Source organism: Vicugna pacos, chromosome 17 (assembly GCF_048564905.1).
Source record: "Vicugna pacos chromosome 17, VicPac4, whole genome shotgun sequence".
Lineage (NCBI taxonomy): Eukaryota > Metazoa > Chordata > Mammalia > Artiodactyla > Camelidae > Vicugna > Vicugna pacos.
Window position 1 is genome coordinate 3,106,286 of NC_133003.1, and position 27,104 is coordinate 3,133,389.

General features: G+C 41.9%; 1 protein-coding gene across 1 annotated transcript in view; it reads right to left on the reverse strand.

The window, feature by feature from the left end:
* Positions 1-25,570, reverse strand: part of LOC140686645 (serine/threonine-protein kinase Nek10-like) — a 77,700-nt gene extending 52,130 nt beyond the window's left edge. Inside the window, 6 exon segments of the mRNA XM_072940848.1 lie at positions 6,596-6,809; positions 15,508-15,578; positions 16,085-16,214; positions 17,070-17,127; positions 18,831-19,058; positions 25,444-25,570. Of these exon segments, the coding sequence (XP_072796949.1) occupies positions 6,596-6,809; positions 15,508-15,578; positions 16,085-16,214; positions 17,070-17,127; positions 18,831-19,058; positions 25,444-25,570 (828 nt within the window).
* Between the last annotated feature and the right edge of the window lie 1,534 nt (positions 25,571-27,104).

Consider the following 27,104-nt stretch of genomic DNA (forward strand, 5'->3'; position numbering starts at 1 on the left):
AAACATCAAACCACAAAAGAAAAAGAAACAAAGAAGAAATATAAAACCAACAGGAAAACATGGTTTAAAATGGCAATAAATACGTATCAATAACCACTTTAAATGTCAATGAACTAATGTTCCAATCAAAAAGCAAAGGGTAGGAGATGGATAATAAAATAAGAGCCTACAATATGCTGCTGTTATATACTTCAATACAAAAAATATATAAAATATACTGCTTACAAGACACTCAGTTTAGGGTGAAAGTCAACAGATTGAAAATGAGGGGATGGAAAAAGATATGTCATGTAAATGGAAATGAAAAGAAAGCAGGGGTAGCAATGCTTGTATCAGACAAAACAGACTTTAAAACAAATTGTATAAAGAAAGATAAGGATGGACACTAGCTAATGATAAAGGAACAACAATATGAGGATATTACACTCATTAACATATATGCACCCAATATAGGAACAGCTAAATATATAAAGCAAATACTAACTGACATAAAGGGAGAAACTGAGGTGAATACAGTAATAGTAGGAGACTTTAGTACCCCACCAACATCACTGGACAGATCTTCCAGACAGAAAAACAATAACACAATGGAATACTAAATGACACAACAGATCATTTAGACTAATTGAAATTTTCAGGATATTACATTTCAAAAAGAAAAAGCCAGAACACACATTCTTTTCAAGTGCACATGGAACATTCTTTAGACTAGAACAAACACTAGGTCACAAAACAAGCCTCAACAAATTTAAGAGGACAGAAATTACATCAAGTATCTTTTCTGATCACAAATACATGAGATTAGAAAACAACTAGAGTGAGAAAAAAAAACAGTTGCCTGGAGACTAAACAACATGCTACTAAAAAACAAATGGGTCAACAATAAAATCAAAGAGGAAGTTTAAAAATCCCTTAAAACAAATGACAATGAAAACACAACCACATAAGATCTATGAGATGCAGCAAAAGCAGTCCTAAGAGGGAAGTTAACAGTGATACAGGTCTTCCTTAAAAAACCATGAAAAAACTCAAATAACCAACCTAACCTACAACCAAAAACAATTACAAAAAGAACAAATAAAACCTAAAGCTAGTAAAAGGAAAGAAATAATAAAGATCAGAGAGGAAATAAATAAAATAGAAAATAAAAAAACAATCAAATCAAGAGCTGGTTTTTTTAAAGACTAAACAAAATAAAAAACCTCCGGCCATGTTCACCAAGAAGAAAAGAGAAAGAGAAATCAAAAAACAAATTAAGAAATTAAAGGGGAAAATCCTCAACAAAATATTAGCAAACAGAATCCAAAAACACATAAAAAAATTATACATCATTATCAAGTTGGGTTCATCTCAGGGACACAAGGATGGTTCAACATATGCAAATGAATCAATGTGATACACCACATCAACAAGAGAAAGGACAAAAATCACATGATCATCTCAATAGACACAGAAAAAGCATTTGATAAAATTCAACACCTATTTAAGATAAAAACTCTTATCAAAGTGGGTATAGAGGGAACATATCTCAACATAATAAAACCTATTTATTAAAAACCTATAGCAATCATAATGCTCAAAGGTGAAAAGCTGAAAGACTTCCCACTAAAATCTGGAAAGGGACAAGGATGCCCATTCTCATCACTTCTATTCAATATAGTACTAGAAGTCCTAGCCATAGCAATTAGACAAGAAAAAGAAATAAAAGGGATCCAAATTAGAAGAGAAGAGGTAAAACTGTCATTACATGCAGATGACATGATACTATATAAATAAAAAACTCTAAAGGCTCCACACAGAAACTACTAGAGCTGATAAAGGATTCAGCAAGGTAGAAGGATGCAACATCAACATACAGAAATCAGCTATATCTCTTTACACTAACAAATAGCAGGAACAGAAAGTAAAGAAACAATCCCTTTTAAAATTACATCCCCAAAAATAAATACTTAGGAATAAACCTGGCCAAGGAAGTGAAAGATTTATACGTGGAGAACTACAAAACACTGACTAAGAAAATTAAAGATGACTTAAAGAAATGGAAAGACATCCCATGCTCTTGGATTGGAAGCATCAATATTGTTAAAATGGTCACACTGCCCAAGGCAATCTACAGATTTAATGCAATCCCTATCAAATTACCCAGGGCATATTTCACAGAACTAGAACAAATCTTAATAATATTTATATGGAACAATCAAAGACCTAGAATTGCCAAAGCATTCCTGAAGAGAAAGAAAGAGGCTGGAGGAATAACTCTCCCAGACTTCAGACAATAGTACAGAGCTACAGTCATCAAGACAGCATGGTATTGGTACAAAAACAGACATATAGACCAATGGAACAGAATAGAGAGCCCAGAAATGAGCCCACAAACTTTTGGTCAACTAATCTTTGACAAAGGAGGCAAGAACATACAATGGAATAAAGACAGTCTCTTCAGCAAATGGTGTTGGGAAACCTGGACAGCTGCATGTAAATCAAGAAATTAGAATACTCCCTTACACCATACACAAAAATAAACTCGAAATGGCTTAAAGACCTAAATATAAGACAAGATACTATAAACCTCTTAGAAGAAAATACAGGCAAAACATTATTGGACACAAATCTCAGCAATGTTCTCCTAGGGCCGTCTCCTCAAGCAATAGAAATAAAGGCAAATATAAACAAATGGGACCTAATTAAATGTATAAGCTTTTGCACAGCGAAGGAAATCATAAGTGAAACAAAAAGACAACCTATGGAATGGGAGAAAATATTTGCAAAAGATGAGACTGACAAGGGCTTAATTTCCAGAATATATAAATAGCTCACGCATCTTAATAAAAAAAAGGAAACAACCCAGTCCAAAAATGGGCAGAAGACCTAAACAAACAATTTTCCAGTGAAGACATACAAATGGCCAATAGGCAGATGAAAAATGCTCAATATTGCTAATTATCAGAGAAATGCAGAACAAAACTACAATGAGGTATCACCTCACACCAGTCAGAATGCCCATCATTCAAAAGTCCACAAATGATAAATGCTGGAGAGGCTGTGGAGAAAGGGGAACCCTCCTACACTGCTGGTGGGAACGCAGTTTGCTGCAACCACTGTGGAAAGCAGTATGGAGATTCCTCAAAATACTAGGAATAGACTTATCATATGACCCAGGAATCCCACTCCTGGGCTTGTATCCAGAGGGAACCTTAATTCAAAAAGATTCATGGACTCCCAATGTTCATAGAAGCACTATTTGCAGTAGTCAAGACATGGAAACAACCTAAATGTCCATTGACTGAGGACTGGATAAAGAAGATGTGGTATATTTATACAATGGAATATTAATCGGCCATAAAAAATAATGAATATGCTATTTGCAGCAACATGGATGTTCCTGAAGAATGTCATTCTAAGTGAAGTAAGCCAGAAAGAGAACAGAAAATATCATATGATATCACTTATATGTGGAATCTAAAAAAAAAAAAGACAAACAAACCTATTTATAAAACAGAAACAGACTCACTGACAGAAAATAAACATAGTTACCAGGGGATAAAGGGGGTAGAAAGGGGTAAATTGGGAGTTTGAAATTTGCAAATACTATCTAGTATTATACAAAATAGATAAACAACAAGTTTATACCATATAGCATAGGGAACTATATTCAATATCTTGTAGTAACTTAAGATTAAAAAGAATATGAAAAGGAATATATGTATGTTCCTGTATGACTGAAGGATTGTGTTGTACACCAGAAATTGACACAACATTGCAAACTGACTATACTTCAATAAACATATATTAAAAACATATATTTATAATAAAAAAAACCTTCAGAATGTGGGTATAAGGGGGAACATACTTCATCAAAATAAAGGCCATATATAATAAATCCACAGTTCACATCCTACTGAACAGTGAAAAGCTAAAAGCATCTCCTCTTGGATCAGGAACAAGAGAAGAATGTCCAGTCTTATCCTTTTTATCCAACATAATGTTGGAAGTCCTACCCACACTGATCACAAAAAGAAATATAAGAAATCCAAATTAGAAAGAAAGAAGTAAAACTCACTACTTGCAGATGATATTAAAAATAGAAAATCATAAAGATGCCACCAAAAGACTACTATAACTCATCAATGAATTCAGTAAAGTTTCAGGATGCAAAATTAATATTCAAAAATCTGTTACATTTCTGTACATTAAGAACAAACTATCAGAAGGAGAAATTAAGAAATCAAATCCATTTATCATCCATCAAAAAGAATAGAATACCTAGGAATAAATCTAATTAAGATGGCAAAAAAACCTGTACTTGGAAAACTATAAGATACTGATGAAAAGAATTGAGAGAGAGGAGGGTGTAACTCAGTGGTAGAGTATATGCTTAGCATGTATGACGTCTTGGGTTCAGTTCTCAGCCCCTCTTATAAAAATAAATAAACCTAATTACCTCCTCTCTTCACTAAAATAAAATAACAAAATAATAAACAAAAATTGAAGAGGACACAAAACAATGGACAAATATACAGCATTCATGGATTGGAAGAATTAATATTGTGAAAATGACCATACCAACTCAAGGCAGTCTACACATGCAATGCAATCCCTATTAAAATACCAGCGGCATTTGTCACAGAGGCAGAAGAGATAATTCTGAAGTTTGTATGGAAACACAAAAGACCTCAAGTAGCTAACGCAACCTTGAGAAAGAAGGTCAGAGCACTCATGTTTCCTTCAGGCTATAATGAAAAACTACAGTCACCAAAACATTATGTTTTGCCACAAAAACAGACACATAAATTAATGGAACAGAATCGAGCAAGGAAATAAACCCATGCACTTATTGTCAATTACTCTACAACAAAGGGAAAAAGATACTGTCTTCAATAAGTGGTGCTGGAAATACAGGACAGCTCCATGTCAAAAAACAATGAGACTAGAACATTTTCCCACATCATATACAAAAATAAAATCAAAATGGATGAAAGATCTAAATCTAACACTGGAATCCATAAAACTCCTAGAGGATAACATAAGCAGAATTGTAAAGAAGAGGTGGTATATATACACAATGAAATACTACTCAGACATAAACAAAGAATGAAATCCTGCCATTTGCAACCACATGGATGGACCCGGGGGTATTATGCTTAGTGAAATGACCCAGACAGAGAAAGACAAGTATTGTATGTCATCACTTACATGTGGAATCTCAAAAAATTAAACAAACAAATGAATATAATAAATAGAAACAGACTCACAAATATAGAGAACAAACCAGTGGTTTCCAATGGGGAGACAGAAGGAGGAGGGGCAAGATAGGGTGGGGAATTAGAAGGCACAAACTACTAGGTATAATTTGAGTAAGACACAAGAATGTAATGTAAAGCACAGAGACTACAGCCAGGATTTTATAACAACTTTAAATGGACCACAATCTATAAAAATACCAAATCACTTAGTTGTACACCTGAAACCAATATAATATTGTAAATCAACTATACCTCAATTATATAAAAACATGAAAAGTGAAAATGAAAGGCATGGCTGTACTAAGAAAAATTTAAAAATAAAATAAAATCCATAAAAAAGAAACCAACAATGGAAGTTTAACTTCTGGATACCAAGTATGGAAAGAGAAACCCATCAAACAGCAGTGCTTTCCTTCTTGTGGGAAAAAAATAAACAAAAGAGTTTGCTGGAAATGCTGTTATTTGAGAAACCAAAATTGTCTCTTCCTTGAGATGGATTTGCCACTTCATTTTCCCAGCTGAGGCACAGCAGGTCCTTTGGACTCTGGAAAGGAATTGGATGGCCAGGTATCCTGATCAAGGATGCCTTATGACCCTACTGAGCTGGGCCCACCTCCAGGAGGGTATTAAAGAACACTTACAGGTTGAAGGGTCCCTTACTAAACCCCTACTTTCGGGGACCCCAGAGCATGAGCGAAGGATGGATTACAGGTCATGACAGAACAAAGGCACAGAGGAAGGAAGATAAGGGACACCAACAAGGGGGTCACCGGCACCACCACTTGCCCTTCTGGGTATTTGTAGCTCTGGCATCCCTTTTCAAACAACACTCAGAAATAAACTTATGTATGTAAATAATTTAAAGATTACTGGCAAGTCAAATAACAGCGCACATTCTGATTTATACCATGGCAAAATTATTACCATCACCAAGACTAATGAAAGCAATTACATAGACTAATAAAAAACATTTTAAGACAAATACGATTTCCTTCTCTAAATCAACATACAGCATTTTCATCCATATTTCCAGATTGCTGAAGAAGTTAATTATAAGCAGTCTCTGCTATTTATATAAAGATTATAAATGAAGAATTTCTAAGAGATCTTTTTGATAACTCTGGTTTTATAATTTACAACAAATTATGCATTACACCTTTGGAACATCAATTATAGTGACTTATTTTAAGGTATCAAAATATATGCAAATATATAACTATATAATGGTGAAATATTATATGTAGCAATGAATATTTTTCTAACTTAAGACGAATCTTCCTTAGCACAAGCATGATAGGCCTCAAAGAGTGTAGCAGAAAGCATCCTGAAGAGAGTGAAAGTTTGTCACTTACGTGAGACAGCAGGGCAGGCTCAGGCTGACAGGTGACGGCGTTCCGGTTGGCTTCCATAAAATACCGCTGTGTGCGCCTCCGTTCCCGTTCCAGCTTCTTCTCCAGGGCCAGCTGGGATGTGGATAAACTGTCTAAATATTTCATCATGACATCGGCTATCATGGAGCTGACTTCTACAATATCTGGGCGGGCTTCTACATCCAGCGTGAGGCATCTAAGAAAACATAAGCTAATCACAGTCAGGACCAGGCCGCGGGGTCTGGAGGGTCAAGGGTAAATGCCGCTGTGTGTCCACCACGGCGTCTGCACCCAAGAGAACCTGGGGTGAGACAGACCTCGAGCACAGCGTTCAGTCTGAGACTTCTCAGAAGACATCTGGAAAGTCTGGGAAGGAGAAGGGGACAGCACTGTTCTCCTTGCAGGGGGGCTGGTGGGCAAGGGTCAGAGGACACACAGGAAGCTGCTCCTCGGTCTCAGGAGGGGTGGGCGGGGTCTGCTTTTCCTGGGTAAGTGGCTCTTTTCCAAAACCACACAGCCTCGCTGGCCAGTGAAACAAACAGGGGTCCCAATAACATCACACGTGATGCACCACAAGGAAGGAAGGATTCTGGTGGTGGGGTGGGGTGGGGCGTCACAGCTTAGTGACTTTCCCAGCTGTGTGGGGGTAATGTCAACACGTCTTGATGAGTGAGTCTTACAAAACACGACTTCATAAAAACAAAATTCAACCAAGTTACTTGGTGGTTTAAGGTGTGTGGAGTGCTCTTTTTTAAAGCAGCTAATCTGACACACTGCATGCCGAAACTTTCTCAGATTTTGGAGGTAGGAAACACCAATCAGCCCACTAAAGTGAGGACTGCTCCCGTCACAGCCAACCCCCAGCAGAAGGCTACTCCAGATGCCCAGGGAACCGGTTATCAAGATCACTGCTTAGCATAATTTAAATCCTTCTGGCACTCACTGTACTATTTAGTCTATTTTTTAAAAAATCAAAAGCTCTAATTTCACTGAATCATGTGTACTTCTCAATAAATTTTAACTTATTTGGACTTGGAGAAAAAGATCTAATTTTCACACCTTGTATTTGATTTAGCAACCCATAGTTAACACAACTTTCACCTATAACGATGTCTCCAGGCAATGCACAGGAATTACTACACAAAATTGCTATCAGTAACAGAAGTAAAAATAACACTCTAATTTATAATTTTCCTTATTATTCTTTCTTGTATTTATTTATTTGAGGTTTTTTTTCTTTTCTTTTTCTATTTTAAATGATAGATGATTTACGATGTTAAAATAGCTTCAGGTATACAACATACTGATTTTTTTATAGATTATATTCCATGTAAAGTTATTACAAAGTATCAGCTATAGTCCACATGCTGTACAATACATTCTTGTATATTTGTATACACATATTTACAGTCCGTACCTCTTCACCCCTCTACCCACTGGTAACCACTAGTTTGTTCACTGTATCTGTGAGTCTGTCCTATTTTATTATATTCCTTCGTTTTACTTTTTAAATTCTACCTATAAGTGATAACATACAGTATTTGTCTTTCTCTGACTTATTTCACTAAGCATTACAGGTCCAGGTCCATCCTCGTGCGTGCTAATGGCAAAATTTCATTCTTTTCGATGGCTGAGATTATTCCTAGCTATTTGACTCTTTCTGATGCAATTGTAAAGAGCATCGTTTTCTTACATTCTCTTTCTGATAGTTCATTAGTATTTGCTGTGTATAGAAAAGCAACAGAGTCCTGTGTATTCATCTTTTTGGAGATTTCAGAGTATTTTAATGTTCATTTCTTCACTGGATGCACTTTGAAATTATTCGGGTTAACAATTTAAAGAGGGTAGAGCAAAGGAAAGATGGAGAATGCAAACAGTTGGTTCTCGCTGATTTAATTTCAAATTCTAGGCGTGGCGTGTTTTTCTGAAATAACCACCACAAAGTGCTTACTTCAGAAATCCAGAAATGCAAACCAGACGGATCTCTGGAGCTACACATCACTACAGCCCATGTAACGAGAAGCGCGCGGTCCTCTTGCTCTGCAAATCAGGTGCGAATGTGCACGTGTCTCCATGGTAACAGAGCCATGGGCAGGCGCTGCATAATCTATGTGGCTCCATTATGGTTTCCTAACAGATGCTCTGCATTTGTTCTCATTGGATACAATTATGTGTGCTTGTTTATATAAAGTTATGTATATATGTACATGTAATTTGATCTGACCTGAAGCCAAGATGCAAATAGCAACTATAACTGAAAGCAACTATTAGCAACTCAATAGCAAGCTATTGGTTCTAACAGTCTTTTGGTGGAGATTTCAGGGTTTTCTAAGTACAGTGTCATGTCATCTGCAAATAGTGACAATTTTACTTTTTTCCTTCTGATATAGATTCCTTTTATTTCTTTTTCTTTTCTGATTGCTGTGGCTAGGACTTCCAATGCTATGTTAAGTAGAAATGTAGAAGGTGCAGATACTTGTACCTGATTTTAGAGGAAAAGTTTTCAGTTTTCCAACATTGTATATGATGTTAGCTGTGGGTTTATTATAAATCACCTGTATTAGGTTGAGATACGCACCCTCTATAAATCATTCTTCTTTAGATTATTTAATATGAATGGGTGTTGAATTTTTCAAAAGCTTTTCTGCATTTGATCTACAGCCTTTACCAGTGGGATTTTCCCCTTCTTATAATTTCTTCCTTCTTATTGTAGCCTTTTCTTTCCACTTAAAGAAGATCCTTTAATACTTTTTGTAAAGTCTTTTTAGTAGACACAAACTCTTTTAGCTTTTGTCTGAGAACCTCTATCTCTCCTTCAATTGTGCATAACAGCCTTGCTGGGTAGAGTATTCAACTTTGTAGGGTATTTTCCCCCTTTCAGCATTTTAAACATATCATGCCGCCCTCTTCTGGCCTGCGATGTTTCTGCAGAAAAATCAGCTGACAATCTTATGGGGATTCCCTATAACTGACTCTTTGTTTTCCTCTTGCTGCCTTTAGAAGTCTCTCTTTATCTTTAACTTCTGGAGTGGAGAGGTCAATCACCCTTCCCACAGTCCAGCATCCGAACTGCTGGTAGACAAGAGACCCCGACGAGATTGCAACCTCCATGCCAACAGGAAGCAAATGGCACAGTCCTCCCGTGCTGACACATCCAATACCCACCCTGGGCAGAGGGCAGCAGCGATGGGACAGGGAGAGGGAGGTGGAACTGGAGGCCAGGCGGAGGCCCGGAGGGCTGTGGGCAGATTGCTGAGTCTAAGCTGAGTGCAGGGATCTGGCCAGACCATACATGAGCTAGGGTCCAAGCCCCCAACTTGTAAGTTCCTCCCCCATCAGACTTCACTTCCCACATATTCACACATTCAAAGACAATCCTACTAAGAATTTCGAGTATTCAAGCTTCTTATTTTTTGCTCATAATCTCAAGATAAGCTAAGTGTTGAACTTCACTTTCGAATTAAATCAGGTTCCTCATCTACCTTCACTTATGGGCAAAAGAGATTAAAGCTGATAAAAAAAAAGAAGAAGAAAACTGATAAAAAATGCCTGGCTGCCCAAGTGTTGCACATGAATAACATGTGAGCAAAAAGCCCAGCATGTAAGCCTTCATCAGTGCAGATATTCTCAAGTCTTAGTCCGTGAGTTTTTAAACTGATTCGTGGACATATCAGTTGAATTATCATCTGAGCTTTATTTTGTTAATAAAAAAGGAAATGTAAGCTAGTGTTACACATTATGCAGTTACATATTATGGTAAATGGGAACCAGAATGACCTCTGTTCTGGCATTCAGTCATCTCCCCTCCCAAAGTCACTCCCTTCCTGTGTTTGCAGTCACTGGCGTTGGAAAAGGCGCCACCCAAGAGATACAGGTTAGCTCACAGTTAGGCCTGCAGGCTCTGAGCCAGAGAGCTGGGGGTTAAATCTCAGTTCCCCTTTATTCACTCTGATCTTGGGGAAGCTTTAGCTTCTGTGTCTCAGAGAGCCTATCAGCAAAATGGGATAATCGTAGTATCTACAACATCAAGTCATCTCTGTAAAGTGCTGGCACGCTGTAAACACTCAATAAGTTAAAAAGAAAATACATAACTTCCTTTCTCTTCCATCCCATCCCTCACTGAACCCACACCAGCTTCGGTCGCTTCTGCCTCCTCAGTGTTTCTGGGATCCGGGTCCTTCCCTCTGATCCCACAGCTATGGCCCATTTCATCATCACCTGTTTGGAACACTGACACCATCTGCTAGATGACAGACACGCCTCTTGTCCACCTCTGACTCATACTGTAAACTGAATACTCCAAAACTGACCACCATACTCCTCAACTCAGAACTCCTCAGCAGCCCCTCAGGGCCCAAGAGGACAAAAAGAAAATTCCTGGCATGCCATCTCAGCCCCTCTTCAGCTGGCCTGACCTCCTTCCACAGCCTGAGCCCCGCTTCCCCCTACCAGCAACACACCGAAAGCTCCTCCACGTCCTTTGCCGACCAGCCTAGCACCGCCCTGTGTGCCCACCTCTGCTTAAATTTGTGTTTTGCTGACTGTATCTATTCTTTCACAAAAGACATGCCATATCTGCTCATCCCTCTCTTCCAAACCTCATCAGGAAGGCTTCTTGGACCATCTTCAGACAGACTTACTGTCCCCCTTTCACGTTCTCATTGTCTGTGTATATTTAAGTCCTTAAAACTACTACAATCATTGTATAGTTTGGTCTGTTTCACCATCAGAAACTGGAAACTTCTGGAGAGGAGGGGCCTGTCTCCTTCACCGTGGACCCCCCAGCATGTAAAATGGAGTCTGGGTCCTGATGGGTATTCAGCAAGTGAATGAATGAATGAACAAATGAACAAACCGATGAGTGAGCATCTAAGAATTTACCTGTCCCTAATCTAAAATATTTGGGCACACCGTTTTGGAATCTCAGGGCATCTCCTACCGAAAGGTCCAGTTCAGCCTCATTGTTCTGAAATGCCTCCCTGCTTGGATATTTCAGAGGAATTCTGAGGAGCAACCGAATGCTTTAATGACGCTCTAATCAAATAAAATGTCATGTTCTAAAAAAAAATCTGGGATGTTGCACTCATCCTACCCACTTTGTCTCCGCTCTGTGGTGAGAGACCAGGTGGAAATAATGTTCAACTGTAAACATTTCATATTCTAAGAAACAAAGAGTTGAGGGGAGGGTGAAAATGTAAAGATCCACGTGTCCTTAGAACAAGCTGAAGGCATTCACTGCCTTGTCATTATGATTGCCTTTGACACAAAGCACCAGACAGCTTATGCAACCAGGCGTAGAAAGAGAAAACTTAGGCAACTGGGATATTTTGTGCATAAAAGGAAATGTTCTTCCTTTTTAAAAAGTAAACACTCTCTTAACAGTGGACTGGAAGGCAAAAACAGCAATGCTGGTGTTGGGTAGAGCAACAAAAATCGTATTTTCTGCCCCAGACTCTTCTGGGCTACCAAGCTATTCTCCCAATTTAAAAGCCTGCTTAGAAACTAAGAAAACAGGATATTGAATTTGTTCCCTAGTTCTTTTTAAATTTAATTTTTAAAGACTACAAATCCAAAGCAATTGGAATATGTAACTGCATGCAACTCACAATGGATTTTGGTTGTATGTCAAATTTTCTAAAGATAAAATTTGGGATATGAACCCAGGCACTGAGTCTTGAACAACTTTCAGTGAACACTGTATCTGTTACAGGCTGCATGCTGCAATCTGAATTTGTAGTCAGTCATAAAATTTCAGGCTCAGTTCCTACTAATTATGGGCTTCCTAATATTTTGAATTAGAAGTGTACTCAAAACATATACTGCATTGTCCCCTACTGGTGATCGTCCATCCTCTTAAACAACCTGGTTGACAGGGGACTCACCACCCACCCAGCAGCCTGCTCCACTGTGGAAACTCTCTAATTCTGACACACACTTCCTAACGGTGAGCTAACCCTGGCCTCCCCAGAACTTCTACTCCATGGGCTTGGTTCCATTTGCTGAAGTTCCACATCACAAATCCAGTTGTTTTAATATTCTCAGTGTCATTCCATTTTCCCAGTTAACTTAAGTATTTTTTCATCCTCGTATAACTGAACTCCAACATTTGTTGACTCAACTTTCAACACACAGCGAAACAACCCCACTTCTCTCCATCAACACCACCACCAGTCCAGTCAAAGCCACCGTCACCACTCAGCACAGGTGGACCTGCTTTTCCCTCCCTTCTCACACCCCCTGCTCTATTCCCTAGAGGAATGGTCCTTGCTGAAGAAGAAATCTTCACTATGTCTCAACCCATTAATAGCCCTTCAGTCCACTTCTCAGTGCTGGAGATAAAAATTCAAGCCCTCGATGTGGCCTACAGCAGATAGTCAACCCTGGCCCCTGGCAGCTTCCCAGACCCACTCACTGTCTGTTTTCTCCTTTGCTTGCTGTGCTGCATCTCCAGTTTCTTCCAGTTCTTCAGACCAACAAGCTGTCCCGCTGAGGGAAGCCTTCAGAGACGCGGGTCTGTGAAGTGCTTTCTCTGCTCTGCTCACTGAAAGTTACTGAATGTCTGGCTCTCAGATTATATGTCCTTTCTTCAGAGAAACTTTCCCCGATCCCCAGACTAGACCAAGTCCTTCTGTAATCTCATTTCCCCCTTTACCATCCTTCATCAAATACATCTTAATTTTTATATGCTTCATTCCATAAATAATATTATTAATAATGCCAATACCTAATTTTATGGAGGACTTACTATGTGCTGGGTACCGTGCTAAGAGCATCAGAAGCCCGATCTTATTCCAGCTTCAAAGCAAGCCTGTGAGTGGTTACTACTGCTACCCATACATGACAGACGGGAAGAGTGGGGCTCGGGAAGGTTAAGGTGAGTGGACGAGGGGATTAGAATCCACTTGATTCTAGAACCTACTAAGGTTCTTAAGCTTTTCATGATAATGCTGGGATCTAACGCTGACTCTGCTACTAAGAGGTGTGGATACCAACAGCCAAGGGGACGATCAGGAGCAAGTGAAGTCCCTGTCTGCCCAGTGCTACAAGGTCAGAACAAAGTCTCTGTACTTTTTCTCCACACTACGTCCCCCAGACTTTGTGGCAATCAAATACCTAAGAAAAGGAGAGCTTCAATGAGTCAGTTTGGTTCTCCTGTTTTGACATCTCTGGAGACTTCCTGAATTTTTAAGGCATTTCCCAGAAAGCAAATAGCAGAGAACAGCAGATGAGCATTTTAAATACGTTTGTCTGGATTCATCAGCAAGAGGGCAGATCTGGTAAACATGGAATTCAGATGATTTAGAAAGGGATGTGAGCTCACTGGCCGGGACATTAACAATGAGAACTGCCAGCATGGCTCCAGATTATCCGCAGCCACGCTCTGTGCTAAGTGATTTGCACGTGTTACTTTGTATAATCACCACACCAGCCTGATGAGGCTGGTACTGCTGTGATCCCCACTTTATCAGATGAGGAAACAGGTGCAGAGAAAATAGTCAGACTGTTTGCTCAGAGTCCACAGTTAGTGAAACTCAGCCACTGCTGGGCCTGAGGTGCTTAGGACGTAGGGCAGCATCGTGCTGAGTGAGGAAGGATTCAAGATACAATCCTACAAACACATGAGGAGTATCCATTATGCCTGAACAATGGGCTGGGAGGGGAAGCCAGAGAGAAGGGGCGCAGTCATGGCAGCGTGTCTATTCCATTCCGTCAGAGACGGCGCTGAGCGAGGAAAGACACAGAACTGAGTCTGAAGGGAACTGGCCAGGGGGACGATGAAGATTCTATCTGAGGCGACCCTCAGATTTCTATTACAATAATAAGGATCTGACTCGGCTTGATGGGGCGGAGTAATACTCTGGGGCCAACTTTAGAACAGAAGATGGTCCAGAAGTAACAGTCAGACAGGTAAAGGTCACTTATGCATACAACCAGACAATTGTTAAGCGTCTGCTTTGCACTGGGCATCGCTATGGGCACTGAACAGCTGTAAAGTTAGCTTAAAAAGCCCCTACTTTTGTGGAGTTTTCCTTTTGGTGGGGAAGAGAGACAACAAAGAAACAAGGCCGCAGGCACATGCATTATGTTAGGGGTGGTGAGGTCCATGAACTCTGCAAAGCGGGCAAGTGCTGGGAGGCTGGGGGGCCTCAGGGTGCCCCGGTAACACAGAGCTCCAATCTCAGCAGTGACCCAGAGGAAGGGAGGGCCTCTGCCACACGTGTATCAGAGGGAAGAGAATGGGGTGGAGGGGAAGGGGAGGAGAGACGGGCCAAATGGAGGGTGCTTACTGAGACGCACAGGGGCTCCCTTTGGATGGGGCAGAGGGGGCAGAGAGCACGGGAGAGGTCAGCTGGGACAAGCCCTGTGGGGACAGAACTTTGAGATTCCAAAGGGATAAGGACTTTCATTACACTCCTCCTACCTGGCTAGCTGGAGCACTTCTTTCTGACTTTCTTTGAGAAATTATTATATAACATTATCAACTTCAAAATAGAATATTACCAACTTAAAAAAAGGAATAAAAAAAATGCTTGTAATTTTATCATCTGACGTGGTCTTTTTTAGTTTCCAGTGTTCTTGCCCAGCCTTTTTTCACATCTACACGTATTTTTGTCTTTGTTTGTTTTCCTAAGCTTCAGATCACACTTGTTTCACAGGCTGATACAAAGTCTTCTGAATCATCAATCTAATGGTCGCAGTATGTCAAGTCAATGTCCTACATCTTCTTGGACACTTAGGTGACTTCCAATTGGTCCCCGTGACTGGTGATGCACAAATGTTTTTCTAGGCTTGGGTTCTTTGGGATCCCTTCCTCTTTGTAAATATTTACATAGTGACTTTGTGAGGTATTTCTTGGTAATCCCGACAGGTTCGCAGTTGTGAGACAAAATTACCTGCTGATGGTGGTGGTCACCTTTTCAGAGTAGATGCCTTCCGGCACTGGTTCATACACCGCCTCCACGATCTGCCAAACAGAGGAGAGTGATGTACGTAAAGGACCTACGGTGCCTCTATGGCCACAAAACTAGAGTTACTCAACAAGCATCATAAACTCATGCACACATTTTCATCAGAAACAAAACAGAAAAATTCACATAAATTGAAAGTTTCTGAGCAAAAAATTGGATTTTTCAAGCTGACTTAAAGTTAAATTCACGTTCATAATGATGTGCAGGATAATATAATATGCTGGGTTGAGGGTAGTCCAAAACACAATTAAGAATAAAAGCAAAGTGGTATATTTATTTTGATAATTTTCTAGGATAAATTGAAGACAATTATAGGGGAATGTGGGCCACAGCACAAGATGCAGATTTGGAAGAAACAAAAAATAAACTGGGTCAAGCGGCTAATAAAACAATGCCTCTTTTCATCGACAGTTGCATTCAAATCACAAAGGTTCTATCTGAGAAGAAAAGGAATGGTAGATTTGGCAACATGAGATCCTGCCTGCCTCCCAACGTTGCTTACCTTTGTAGCCAGGGAGAGCATGTTGGTGCTGTAGAAGGGAGGGCTCAGAGTCGCCATCTGATAAAGGATGCAGCCTGCTGCCCAGATGTCCGCCTTCTCCCCATACAGCTCACTCTTCAGCACCTTGGGGCTGCAGGAAAATGACGATGGTCATGAACAGTGAAAAAGGAAGAAGTCAGCACGGGAAAAAGTTCCACTTTCAAGCTATAGTTGGAGACGCAAAAAAAAAAAAAACTCTGGGTCACTAATTCAAATAACATACTAAAAAGTGTCTTTGAATACTCTCAGACTAGATGAGTTGAGCAGCACAACTAAGCAATTTTATTTTAAGCCACAAATAAAAATGAACTTCATAAACACCTCTAGAGGAGTGATGGAAATGTTAACTATCTTGATTGTGGCAATGGTTTCATAGGTGTAGACATCTATCAAAATTCATCAAGCTGTACATCTGAAATATGTGTAGTTTACTGTACAGGAATCATACCAGAATAAAGTTGTTTAAAAAAAAAGATGAGAGATTGGAATCCTCATACACTGCTGATGGGAATGTAAAATGGTGCAGCCTATTGGAAAACAGTTAGGCAGTTCTTAAAAAGTTGAACACAGAGTTGCCATATTAAGGGATACAGCTCCGGGCCAAATCCTGTGTGTGATCTTTCGGGTCCAACCACAGGCTTTGCCTGGCAGATCTCCCGGGAGGGACCTGCCCTCTCCACACCAGACGTGGCACTCTACCAGTGTCCCACAGGTCCCAGAGGGAGTTGCAGTAACGAACTCGGCTTCCCCGTCAACCCCAGTCAGCCACGTGCACAGTCACAGCTGCGCTCCCAGACCAGGCACCTCCGATCGGTGCCTGGAGGCCTTGGCAGGGCCACCCGCCACAGCCTGGGCTGAGACCAACTTGTGAGGTTCTGGCTGAGGCAGACCATTCAACTGCTGGTGACACTTCTGCGTGCTGTTAATGAATGGTTACGCACATTACAGAAGCATGAAAACCCAGACAGAAATGGTATACGTCAACTTCAGGGTAGTGATCACCTCTGGGGAGGAAGAGGAAATAGAATGGGGAGGGGTCTTCAATTGAATGAATACATAGCATAACTTCTTCAAAACATTTTTCCTAAGTAGATATAATATAGCTAGAATATATTGAAACCAGTGTGTATAAATGGATGTTTATTAACTAATGAAATATTTCACAATAAAAAAGAATTAAAAAAAAACCAAAATAATGGTTAGGGATAGGTGGCAGAATAATATGATTCTAAATTCGTGATACATTTATATATTTTTCAAATTCTTCCAACCGTCATGAATTTATTTCATAATGATAAACAGCACATGTATTTTTTCAAAAATCTATCATGATCAGTAAATTTACTTACGCAGAGAGCTTGAAAAAACTAACCAGTATTAAAAATCTCATTTTGGTGTAAAAACCCTAAACAAGTGTTTTTACTAGGCCAGTGCTGAGAAACTTTTTCTAATGCAAGTCAATATTTAAAGGCGAAATTTAGATGTATCCAAATTTTAAGGGATACTTAGGAACCTGAAATGCAAATAAATTACAGCTATAATCATTATTCCTGTCGATGTCCTTTTGAAAACATGACTCTAAATAAATCTGGATTCTCTGAATGTGTTTATTCAATCTTTTCCTAAAAATAACTCTGTGTAGAGCTACAGCTAATAACAGATTTTTTAAAAGAGCTGGAATATATAATTCAATAGTTTTCAAAAATATTCTAAAACTCTCTTCATATTAAATAATGTGTAAAAGCCCCCTCACTGTTCAGACGACATCAGAACGAAGGCACTTTGTTGAAGCAGGGGTCTTGATTTCTCACTTGCTCCACAGATACATGCCCTCTCTCCCCTCTTTACCTCTCCCCATCAGTGGCTTCTTCTGCTCTGGACACCAGCATCCTCAGCTCTGCTGGCCTCTCACCACCACCCTCATTCTCACAGTTCACAGCACACTTCTCCACGAGCTGTTGCTGGTTCTACCTGTGACAGCTTGTCACCTCCCCCCCACCCCAAAGCCCTTACCATTCCCCCAAAACCACTCCTAGTAATCACTGCCTATCTGCAGATCTAAGGGGTGTCCTTTGGTCCTTTCCATTGAGTCATGAAATCATCCCATGGAAGCAACAATTCTCAATGCTTGGCCCTTCTGCATACAGGATGCTGTGACCTAGGAAAAGCACTGTGCTCCTCCTCGGACACTTTCTCATGTCTTGTTTGACTCTAGTTTCTCTTGGCTCTCTTTCTTCTCCCTCCTCTTTGCCTGCTCCTCCCAAATTTCCGCAGGGCTTGCTCCCTCTGAGTCTGCCCCTGAAGCGCTGTGGCCCCTAGCTCAGTACTTGTCTGCTTCACAGCCAGTCCCGCCTAGACGCCCACGAGCCTCCCTACCCCGGGGCTCCCACAACATATTTGGGTTGCTTATTGGGCATGACAGCCTTATTGCCTCGAAAACAACCCGAACGTTATGGAGATGCTGCTGTGGGTTGAACTGGGACCCATAATATATGTTGAAGTCCTTAACCCTGATACCTATGAATGTGTCCTCATTTGGAGATAGGGTCTTTGCAGATGTAATTGGGTTAAGAAGAGTTCATACTTGATTGAGGTGGGCCCTAATCAGATGACCAGTGTCTTAATGAGAAGAGGAAACAGAGTCACAGCCATAGACAAGTGGGGAAAATACCGTATGGTGATGGAGACAGAGATGAGAGGGATGTACCTGCATGTCCATTCCCGATCTGTCCTGGTCCAGCTGCCTCCTGGATGCCCCCCAGCTTATCCAGTAGAGAGCCCCGTTTCCTAACAAGGACAGCTGTCTGACTCCCCGGGGTGAATTCTGGATTTCCTCTTGGTAGCCCTGATGAAAGCTCCAGCAGCTTCTGCACCCAGGTGGAGGCCACCTGCTCTACAGGGTGACTCTGGCCATAGGTGACCCTGCCCCATAACACTACCAGGAGGGGTGGGGAACACAACCCGGAAGTATGGAGAAGTTAGGGCCTACGGACAAACTCTGACCAATGAGAAACAGAGATGAATTCTCCCCCCTTATTTCCCCCAATGGACTCTTCTAATGCACACAGGTGCCTTAAGATCCACCCAGAGACATGCCCCTTGACCAAGTAACTGGTGGTTTCTACTGAAGCTGTGGCCAGCTTGGCAACGCACCACACTGTATTTTGACCTCCCTTCCCTTCCGTGTTTCTCAATTCATCTCACTCTCAATGCCCTGGGACCACCACCTCCCACAAAAGGGCTAGCATTTATGCTCCATTTTCTGTGGAACTCAGGATAAGACTAGGTATTTAACTTCCTTCTGTCCCATCTAACAGATGGGACAATGACAGTCCTTCTCATACGACTACTGAAAGTATTATGTCAGAGGAGGTCTCATGCTCAGAAAACACTACTTGTTAAAATTAGTAATAAATACAGAGAGAGCCACCAGCATTTCTGCATTTCCCTCCCACTGGGGTTGGGGAGGAGGGAGTCAGAGACTGTGTGTATTCCTGATGCATCTTCTTTTCTTTTGTTCTTTTTGTAATTAAAAGCTATTACTACTGCACCTTATGCCACAGAGGCATGGAAGCTCATGTATGCAGAAAAGGCACTTACTAAATGCCGTTAGGAGACTCACAGGGTTTCTGGGAGGACCCAAGAGCCAGCCTTGGGGGCTTTTCAGTGAGAACGTCTCCCCGGCACAGCCTTCACCACTGACACTGGACAGCAGACACCAGGACGCCAATACCGTCTTCCACCACCGCCCTTGCCCTGCCTCCAAACTGGACTCTGCCAAGTGCATGCTGTCTCCCATTCACCACCTGCAGATCCAAGACTTGCTGAGGCCACATGGTAGCCACCTGGTACAGCTGCAAGGGCAGCTAAAAGAGCACTTTTCTTTCTGGTGCCTTCTTTAATGAGAGGACATTCAAAAAGTAGGAAGCTCCCCAAATACAGAAAAGGCATTCAAAGGTCTTCAGGACAGCCAAAAATATGACAAATGCCCACTCCAAAGCTGTTTGAGGAATCAACCCAAATCAAATAAAATACGGTTCCAAATTAAAAAGAAAGAATAAGAAGGGAGGGCTGGATTTACAACCTACCTACTGAGGGGATTCCTGAAAAGTGTGCCTCGTGTCCAGGTCATCTGTGATGCTTAGGGCCTGGGGGGAGCTCACGCTGTTTTGTGAGCTGCTGCTGGGGCCACCATAGCACTGGGGTTCTCCTCTACACAAGCTTATACTCGGGGTCGCCTCTTTCTAGCCCTCAGACAACTTGCCATTGTAATTAGAACTCAAAGTGAACATGAACAAGTTCTACTCAAGCCTAGTATTACTCATCAACCCTCAGGAGGAAATCTTAGACAATTACCCCGTCAACAAGGAGATGTAATACTCAGATGACAGAGTCTCTTTTTCTTAGAAGAAAAGATACATGATAGATTGAAAATTAAAATATCTGAAGCAAGACAATGAATCACTTCTATTAAGTATATCCATCCATTGTCCCATCAATTACAATTACAGGCTACTTCCTCTCTTATGTTACTCATACTGGTGTCCCTTGAACAACACAGGGCTTAGGAGTACAGCCCTCTGCACAGTCCAAAATCTGTATTTAATTTATAGTCAGTCCTCAGTACCCGCAGGTCCGCACACTGGGGCTCAGCGTACCAGGTGGGCAGTACTGGGGTATGCATGGAGTGAATAAAACCTGACTGTAAGTGGACTCACACAGTTCAAACACGTGTTGTTCAAGGGTCAGCTGTATGTGAACGAAGTCACCAAGAATTTAAGTTTTCCTTTGAAGTTTATAGACTACCTCTCACATTTTGAAGACTTATTCGTTTTTTAGAGCCCTTTAAGTTTACAGCAACACTGAGGAAATTATGGAGATTTTCCATATACCCCCTTCCCCTCCACAGCCCCTTTCTTTTTTATTGTCGTTAATGCAAGGCTCGTATCAGCCCACCCCCGGATTATCACAGAAGCCTTCTTCTGTTAAGTGCCTTCACATGTTCAGTTACTGAGCAACTATTTCCTGAGCATCTACTATGTGCCAAGTCCTATCTTCCAGACAGTTTTGCTATGAAAGAACAGAGAAAAGTGGGTTAGTAGCTGGAAAAGAAAGAGAAGAATGTTGAGTGTGCTTGTTTTTTAAGATAGGGACAAATGGCTGATGCACAGGCATGAGTCAGTGGAGGTGGAGAAACTAGTGATGCAGCATGAAGAGGGCTGGCCTGCAGGACATGGAGACACAGCAGGGGACTGGCCTCCATGAGGACTGCAGGAGCACACGTCATACAGGGTCATGGGTGCAGGTGGGACGGGGGAAGGGGGCAGGGCACGATCACTAAAGGAACGACACAGCCATTGAGGACACGACGAACACTGGCCAGAACCAACCGGGCCCAAGATGGTGGAAGATTTGACTCTGAGTGACCTTGAGCCTCATTAGACACTCACTGTAGTACATTAACATGCTAAATGACACTCCCACAGGTGCCATGACAGTTCCGAGGGTGCCCGAAGGCCAAAAGATGGACGGTGGTCCAATTCCTGGAAATCCACCCACTCTTTCCCCCAAATAGTTGGAGTAATCCTCCCACGTGTCAGCCCATGAAATTACCCAGCCCATGAAAACTAACCACCCCATACACGGGGGCAGCCTCTCTGACCTTCTGAAATGGCCCACACTCTGTGTACGGAGTGTGCCTCTCCCTGAATAAAGCTACTTTCGCTCTCCTGTGGCCCGCTCTTGAATTCTTTCCTGGACATAGCCAAGGACCCTGACTCGGCGGCCTATCCCAGGGACTCGTCCAAGACTTGGGGCATGACCATCCTCTTGCACCCCCTTCTCCTGGAGCACAGGGAGCTGGGAAGACATGGAAGCAAAGCTTGTGGAAGTGCCTCCATGATGGCTCCTAGTTTCTCAGGGAAGCAGGCAGCAGAGTCGCTGTTGTAGAAGATGGAGATCAAACTCTTGCTATTAACCCAAACCTTACTCAAACACCTCCTCTACACAAGCCTCCGCAGACACTGATCCCCCACTTCACTAATCTCTTGACACCCCTTCAACGACCTGTGTCCTTCACCAGGCTTGCCCTGCTGTACCCCACCGAGGGGCAGCAGAGGGAGTCATGATAAACACTGGATTCCACCAAAATGTGTTAATTATGAATGAAAGATGTTGCAGCCACATCAGCAAACAAAGGATGCTGTGGTCATCAAGTCATCAGCCACTATCCTTGCCCTCCCACCCCACGGGAGCCCTGAGGGATGGAGGCAAACAGGTTGCCACTGCCAAGCCCTCAGCCACTGCACCACCCCCAACAGTGTTCCCCGAGGGGAGGCAGGATGGGAAAGGACAGGACACTGGCCCTAGACAGCTACGGTGCATGTCAAAGGAATGATTTCAATGAGCGCAGACTCTTTCATCCTCCCATACATAGAAAAGTGCTGAATTCCTTAATTTGAGGTGTCTGGTTTGCTTTAATTAACAGTCATCTTTTGATGTCCCCACTACCTGGTCTTTGCCACAAAAACCCCCACAGACCCTGACTCCCCCTTAAATCTTTGGAGCAGTTCCTCAGAGCTGTCTTAGAGGCTGTCTCTTGGGTTAAAGTCCTCAGTTTTTGTCTGCCGAATAAAACATAATTGTCAACTTTCAGGTTGTGCGTCTTTTCTTAGTCGACAGTACAAAACTTGAAAATATACATCACTAAGTGATACCATAGCTAAGGAAATACAGTAATTTTACTCATATAACAAAAGCATACACAGAGGATACTGAAAATCAACATGTATCAGATTATCTCCAGTGTCCATGGTCTTGATGACATACGGGCTTTAGACTAAAAGGTGGCTGCAAATTCTCCTTCCTGCCCCTCCTTGTTACTCGAACACGAACTTAATGAGTTTCCGATCTGTGTACTTTCCCTCTGACATGAGAAATCACACCAAGAAAAGTCCTTCCTGACTTTGAGGGCCAAATAAAAAAGTGAAACTAGAAAACCTGACTCAATTAGTGGTACTTTCAGGACCACAATGGTACTTTGATCAAAAGGGAAAAATGTAAAAATTAATATACAGAAACCATAATTAAATAGAGCTGAGCGATCACAAGGGTGAGCTCTCACACCCTGTGAGGACAGCAGAGCCCAACAGGAGGAAGAAAGACTTCTCCTCCTTCCAGGCAAGGACTCAGCCCATGAAAAGCCCTGGGCTCTGTATACCACAGCCCTCCCACCTCCCTTTCCACTCTGTAAAAGCATTCTCCTTCCCTTGGTATGCTGGGACTAGCACGTGACCCACCATGCTTGTGGACCCAAAAGTGCAATTCTCTGCTGATCCAGAATAAACACATCTTTGATGCAGAAATATCTGGCAGTCTATTTCAGGTCAACAGAACACACTGCTTTTGTAATAAAGAAACAATAGAAGAAAACTTTAATATCTGGCAGTCTATTTCAAGTCAACAGAACACACTGCTTTTGTAATAAAGAAAAAAAGAAGAAAACTTTAATCAGTAAGCTTTTTAAAAAGAATATGAAAAGAATATATACATATACATATATATGTATAACGGAATCACTACATTGTACACCAGAAACTAACACATTGTAAATAGACTATACTACAATAAAAAAAAAGCAAAACAACACACAAGTTTTGAAATCTTCCAAGATAAGGGGTTTTGTTGTGGTTTTTTTGTTTATCTCTCTTCACCATCCTTGAATCTCTAGTTAATTTTTAGTCCACGAAGCTTGCCCAATTTGACAATTTTTTCAGATATTCTATTTTGAATAGGATCGTTATATATATGTGTGTGTATGTGTGTGTGTGTGTGTGTGTGTGTGTGTGTGTATATATATATAGTAATTAACTTTTTATTTACCATACTGGAGATATGCTTCTAGGTCAACAATTACTGTACCACCACTTACTATTATTTACCTAAACAACCTAACCAGCCCCATTTTACTGTAAAATAGCTACAATAGCTGAGAATGAATTAAATAAAATATCAAATAAACAGGGGAACAAAAGGAAAAAATTTTAAATATGTTAAAATGCTTGTACAAACAAAAACCAATGTAAAAATTCCTGAAAATTACCAGTAAATTTTTTAAAAATCAGTGAAGAAAAAGTTTCATTTATAGTAATTCCTTTATTTTGATCATATTATCACCACAGCCAATTTACATTCATCCAAATTCTTTCTACATTGCCTAAGCCCAAGTGATGTAGGGAACCCCAGGTTTTGAGGACAGGGGAGTCACAGGAAGGAGGAAGAGAAAAGAAAGAAGACAGGAAAATCCTTGGAAGGGCGTCTAGAATTTTACATGCTTCATCAGTCTTCAAGGAAAAATATATATTTAAGTGAAAAATGCTACACTGAGACTGCACTTTAAAAAAAGAACTGAGATTCCTCCTTATCAGATTAACTCATACAACCTTCCTAGACATGGAAGTTTTGAATGAACAGATTCTTTCGTGGAACATCTGTATGTCTGATTAAAAGGGTTATAAGTATGAATAAATAGGAAACAAATTTAGAAGAAAAGACTGAAAAGAATCTTTCACTATATGAAGAATTATTAAATTATTAAATGGTAAGTACTGGCGAGGTGTGTCACATGGCCACTAAAACCCGAAAAGAATTTCAAGTCATAAGAAAAGAACTTCAACTTGGCATAAGAACACTTTGGCTTTTGTCTTTCTGGGTATAGAAATTTCCAGTAACAAAAAGTAAAGAAATTATAAACCACCTTTTTTAAAGGCTGTTTTCCTCTTAACCTGTCATGAACATGATGAAAAATAAAAGAGATAAGCACTTACAGTTCTTGGCTTCAAGAAAGGGCACACATTACATGGTCTATTTCAGGATTCTCTAATTCTAATACTTTCTGGATTCTATTAAGCAGCCAATAATGGGGACCCATTAAATATAAACACACTGAGGAGCCTGGGTAATTAAACAAATGGATAATGGGAGGTGGGATCGAGACGAAGTATTCAGAGGACACTGGCTCCCCTCCCCTCATGAACACATCGAAACTACAACTACACAGAGGGACTCTCACTGACATCAGCCTGGGGACCCGCAGAACAGCTCCCCTGCAGCTGGGGCTGTGAAGAAAGGTCCACACGGAGTCTGGAAGGAAGGGGGAAGGGACCTGGTCGGGACCCGCACACAGAAGAGGAGGGGACATCACAGGCTCAGCGTCTCCTTGGGGAGCGAGGGGTCCAGGCTCCGCACTGGGCACCCCAGCCCTGGGGGAAGACACCGGGAAGAGAGACCCCTCAGCCTGTGTGAAAACCAGTGAGGCTCACCAGGGGGCTGTAAGAAACTGAGACTCTGCTCCTGAAGGGCCCGGACCGGCTCTCTTCCAGCCGCAGTGTGGAGGCAGCAGGCTGAGAACTGCCAGGGGCTCCGGCTGGCCCGCCGGGACTGCTGCATCCCCGCCCCCCGGCCCCCACCGGGCTCCTGCCCCAGCAACCCCGGCTCCGGCGCTGCTCCCCACTGAGGCAGAGGCGGCCACTGCCCACGACAGCGTGCACGCCTGGAGGGGACGGAGCCGGCTTGGACCCCACCCCTGCCTCGGACCAGGGCGCAGGCACCACCGCCAGCGCGTGTCACTGCTCACCCGTGGGAGGGAGCAAAGATAGCTCGGCTGCGCGGCGCTACCCCTCCCGTCACGCCCAGCCTCTAGCCGCGCGAGCACACCGGGGACACAGTGACACCAGCACAGAAGTGCAGCCCCCTGGCCTCAGGCCCTGAGCCCACACCCCCACCAAGGCGGAGACTGCCTGCACCCCTGAGAGAAACCTACTTCCCTCAGGGCTCCTGCTCCAGCCCCTGTGGCCCTGATCCCTCCTTTGACAGGGCAGTGACAGCCACTGAGCAGAGAAGCCCCAGCTTGGCCCTGGCCCTGGCTCTGGCGCCTCCAGCTCCACCCCTACCTCCCACCAGGGTGGCGGCCACCAGCACACGTGGGAGAAGATACGGCCGGTGCTGCTGTCAGATCCAGCTCCCACCAAGGCCCCTGAGCACACGCAGTTGCACAGGGTTGTTCCCAAACAAGGCACGCATGCAAGACCAGAGCAGGTAACTGTTAGTCCTAAATTCAGAGAGACAGAGAAAGGTAAACAAAATGAGAAGAGGAGAATATGTTTCAAAAGAAATATCAAGGATACACCCTGAAAAAAATCCTAATGACCCAGATAAATCATTTACCTGATAAAGAGTTGAAAGCAATGGTAAGAGAATTCTAACTGAACTTGGTAAAAGAATAAATGAACACAGTGAGAACTTTAAGAAGGAACTGGGAAATAGTAAAAAGGACCCAACAGAGCTAAAGAATAAAATAACTGAAATGAAAAATACGGTGGACGGAAATAATAGCAGATTTGGTGACACGGGAGAATGTATCAGTGATGTGGGTGGTACAGTAATGGAAACCACCCTATCAGAACAGCAAAAACAAAACAAAACAACCAACAAATTTTTAAAAAGGAGAGTAGTTTAAGGGACCTCTAGGACATCGTGCATACCAACATTCAAATTATAGGGACCCCAGAAGAAGAGGAGAGAGAGAAAGGGGTCAAAACATATTTGATGAAATGATGACTGAAAACTCCCTAATGCTGAAGAAGGAAACAGACATTCAGGAAGCACAGAGGGTTCCAAACAAGCGAATACAAAGAGACTCACACCCGGACGTCCCATAAGTGAAACGGCAGAAGTTAAAGATAAAGAGAGACTTCTAAAGGCAGAAAGAGGAAAACAAAGAGTCAGTTACAGGGAATCCCCATAAGACTGTCAGCTGATTTTTCTGCAGAAACATCGCAGGCCAGAAGAGGGCGGCATGATATGTTTAAAATGCTGAAAGTGGGGAAAAGCCCTGCAAAGTTGAATACTCTACCCAGCAAGGCTATTATGCACAACTGATGGAGAGATAGAGGTTGTCAGACCAAAGCTAAAAGAGTTCATG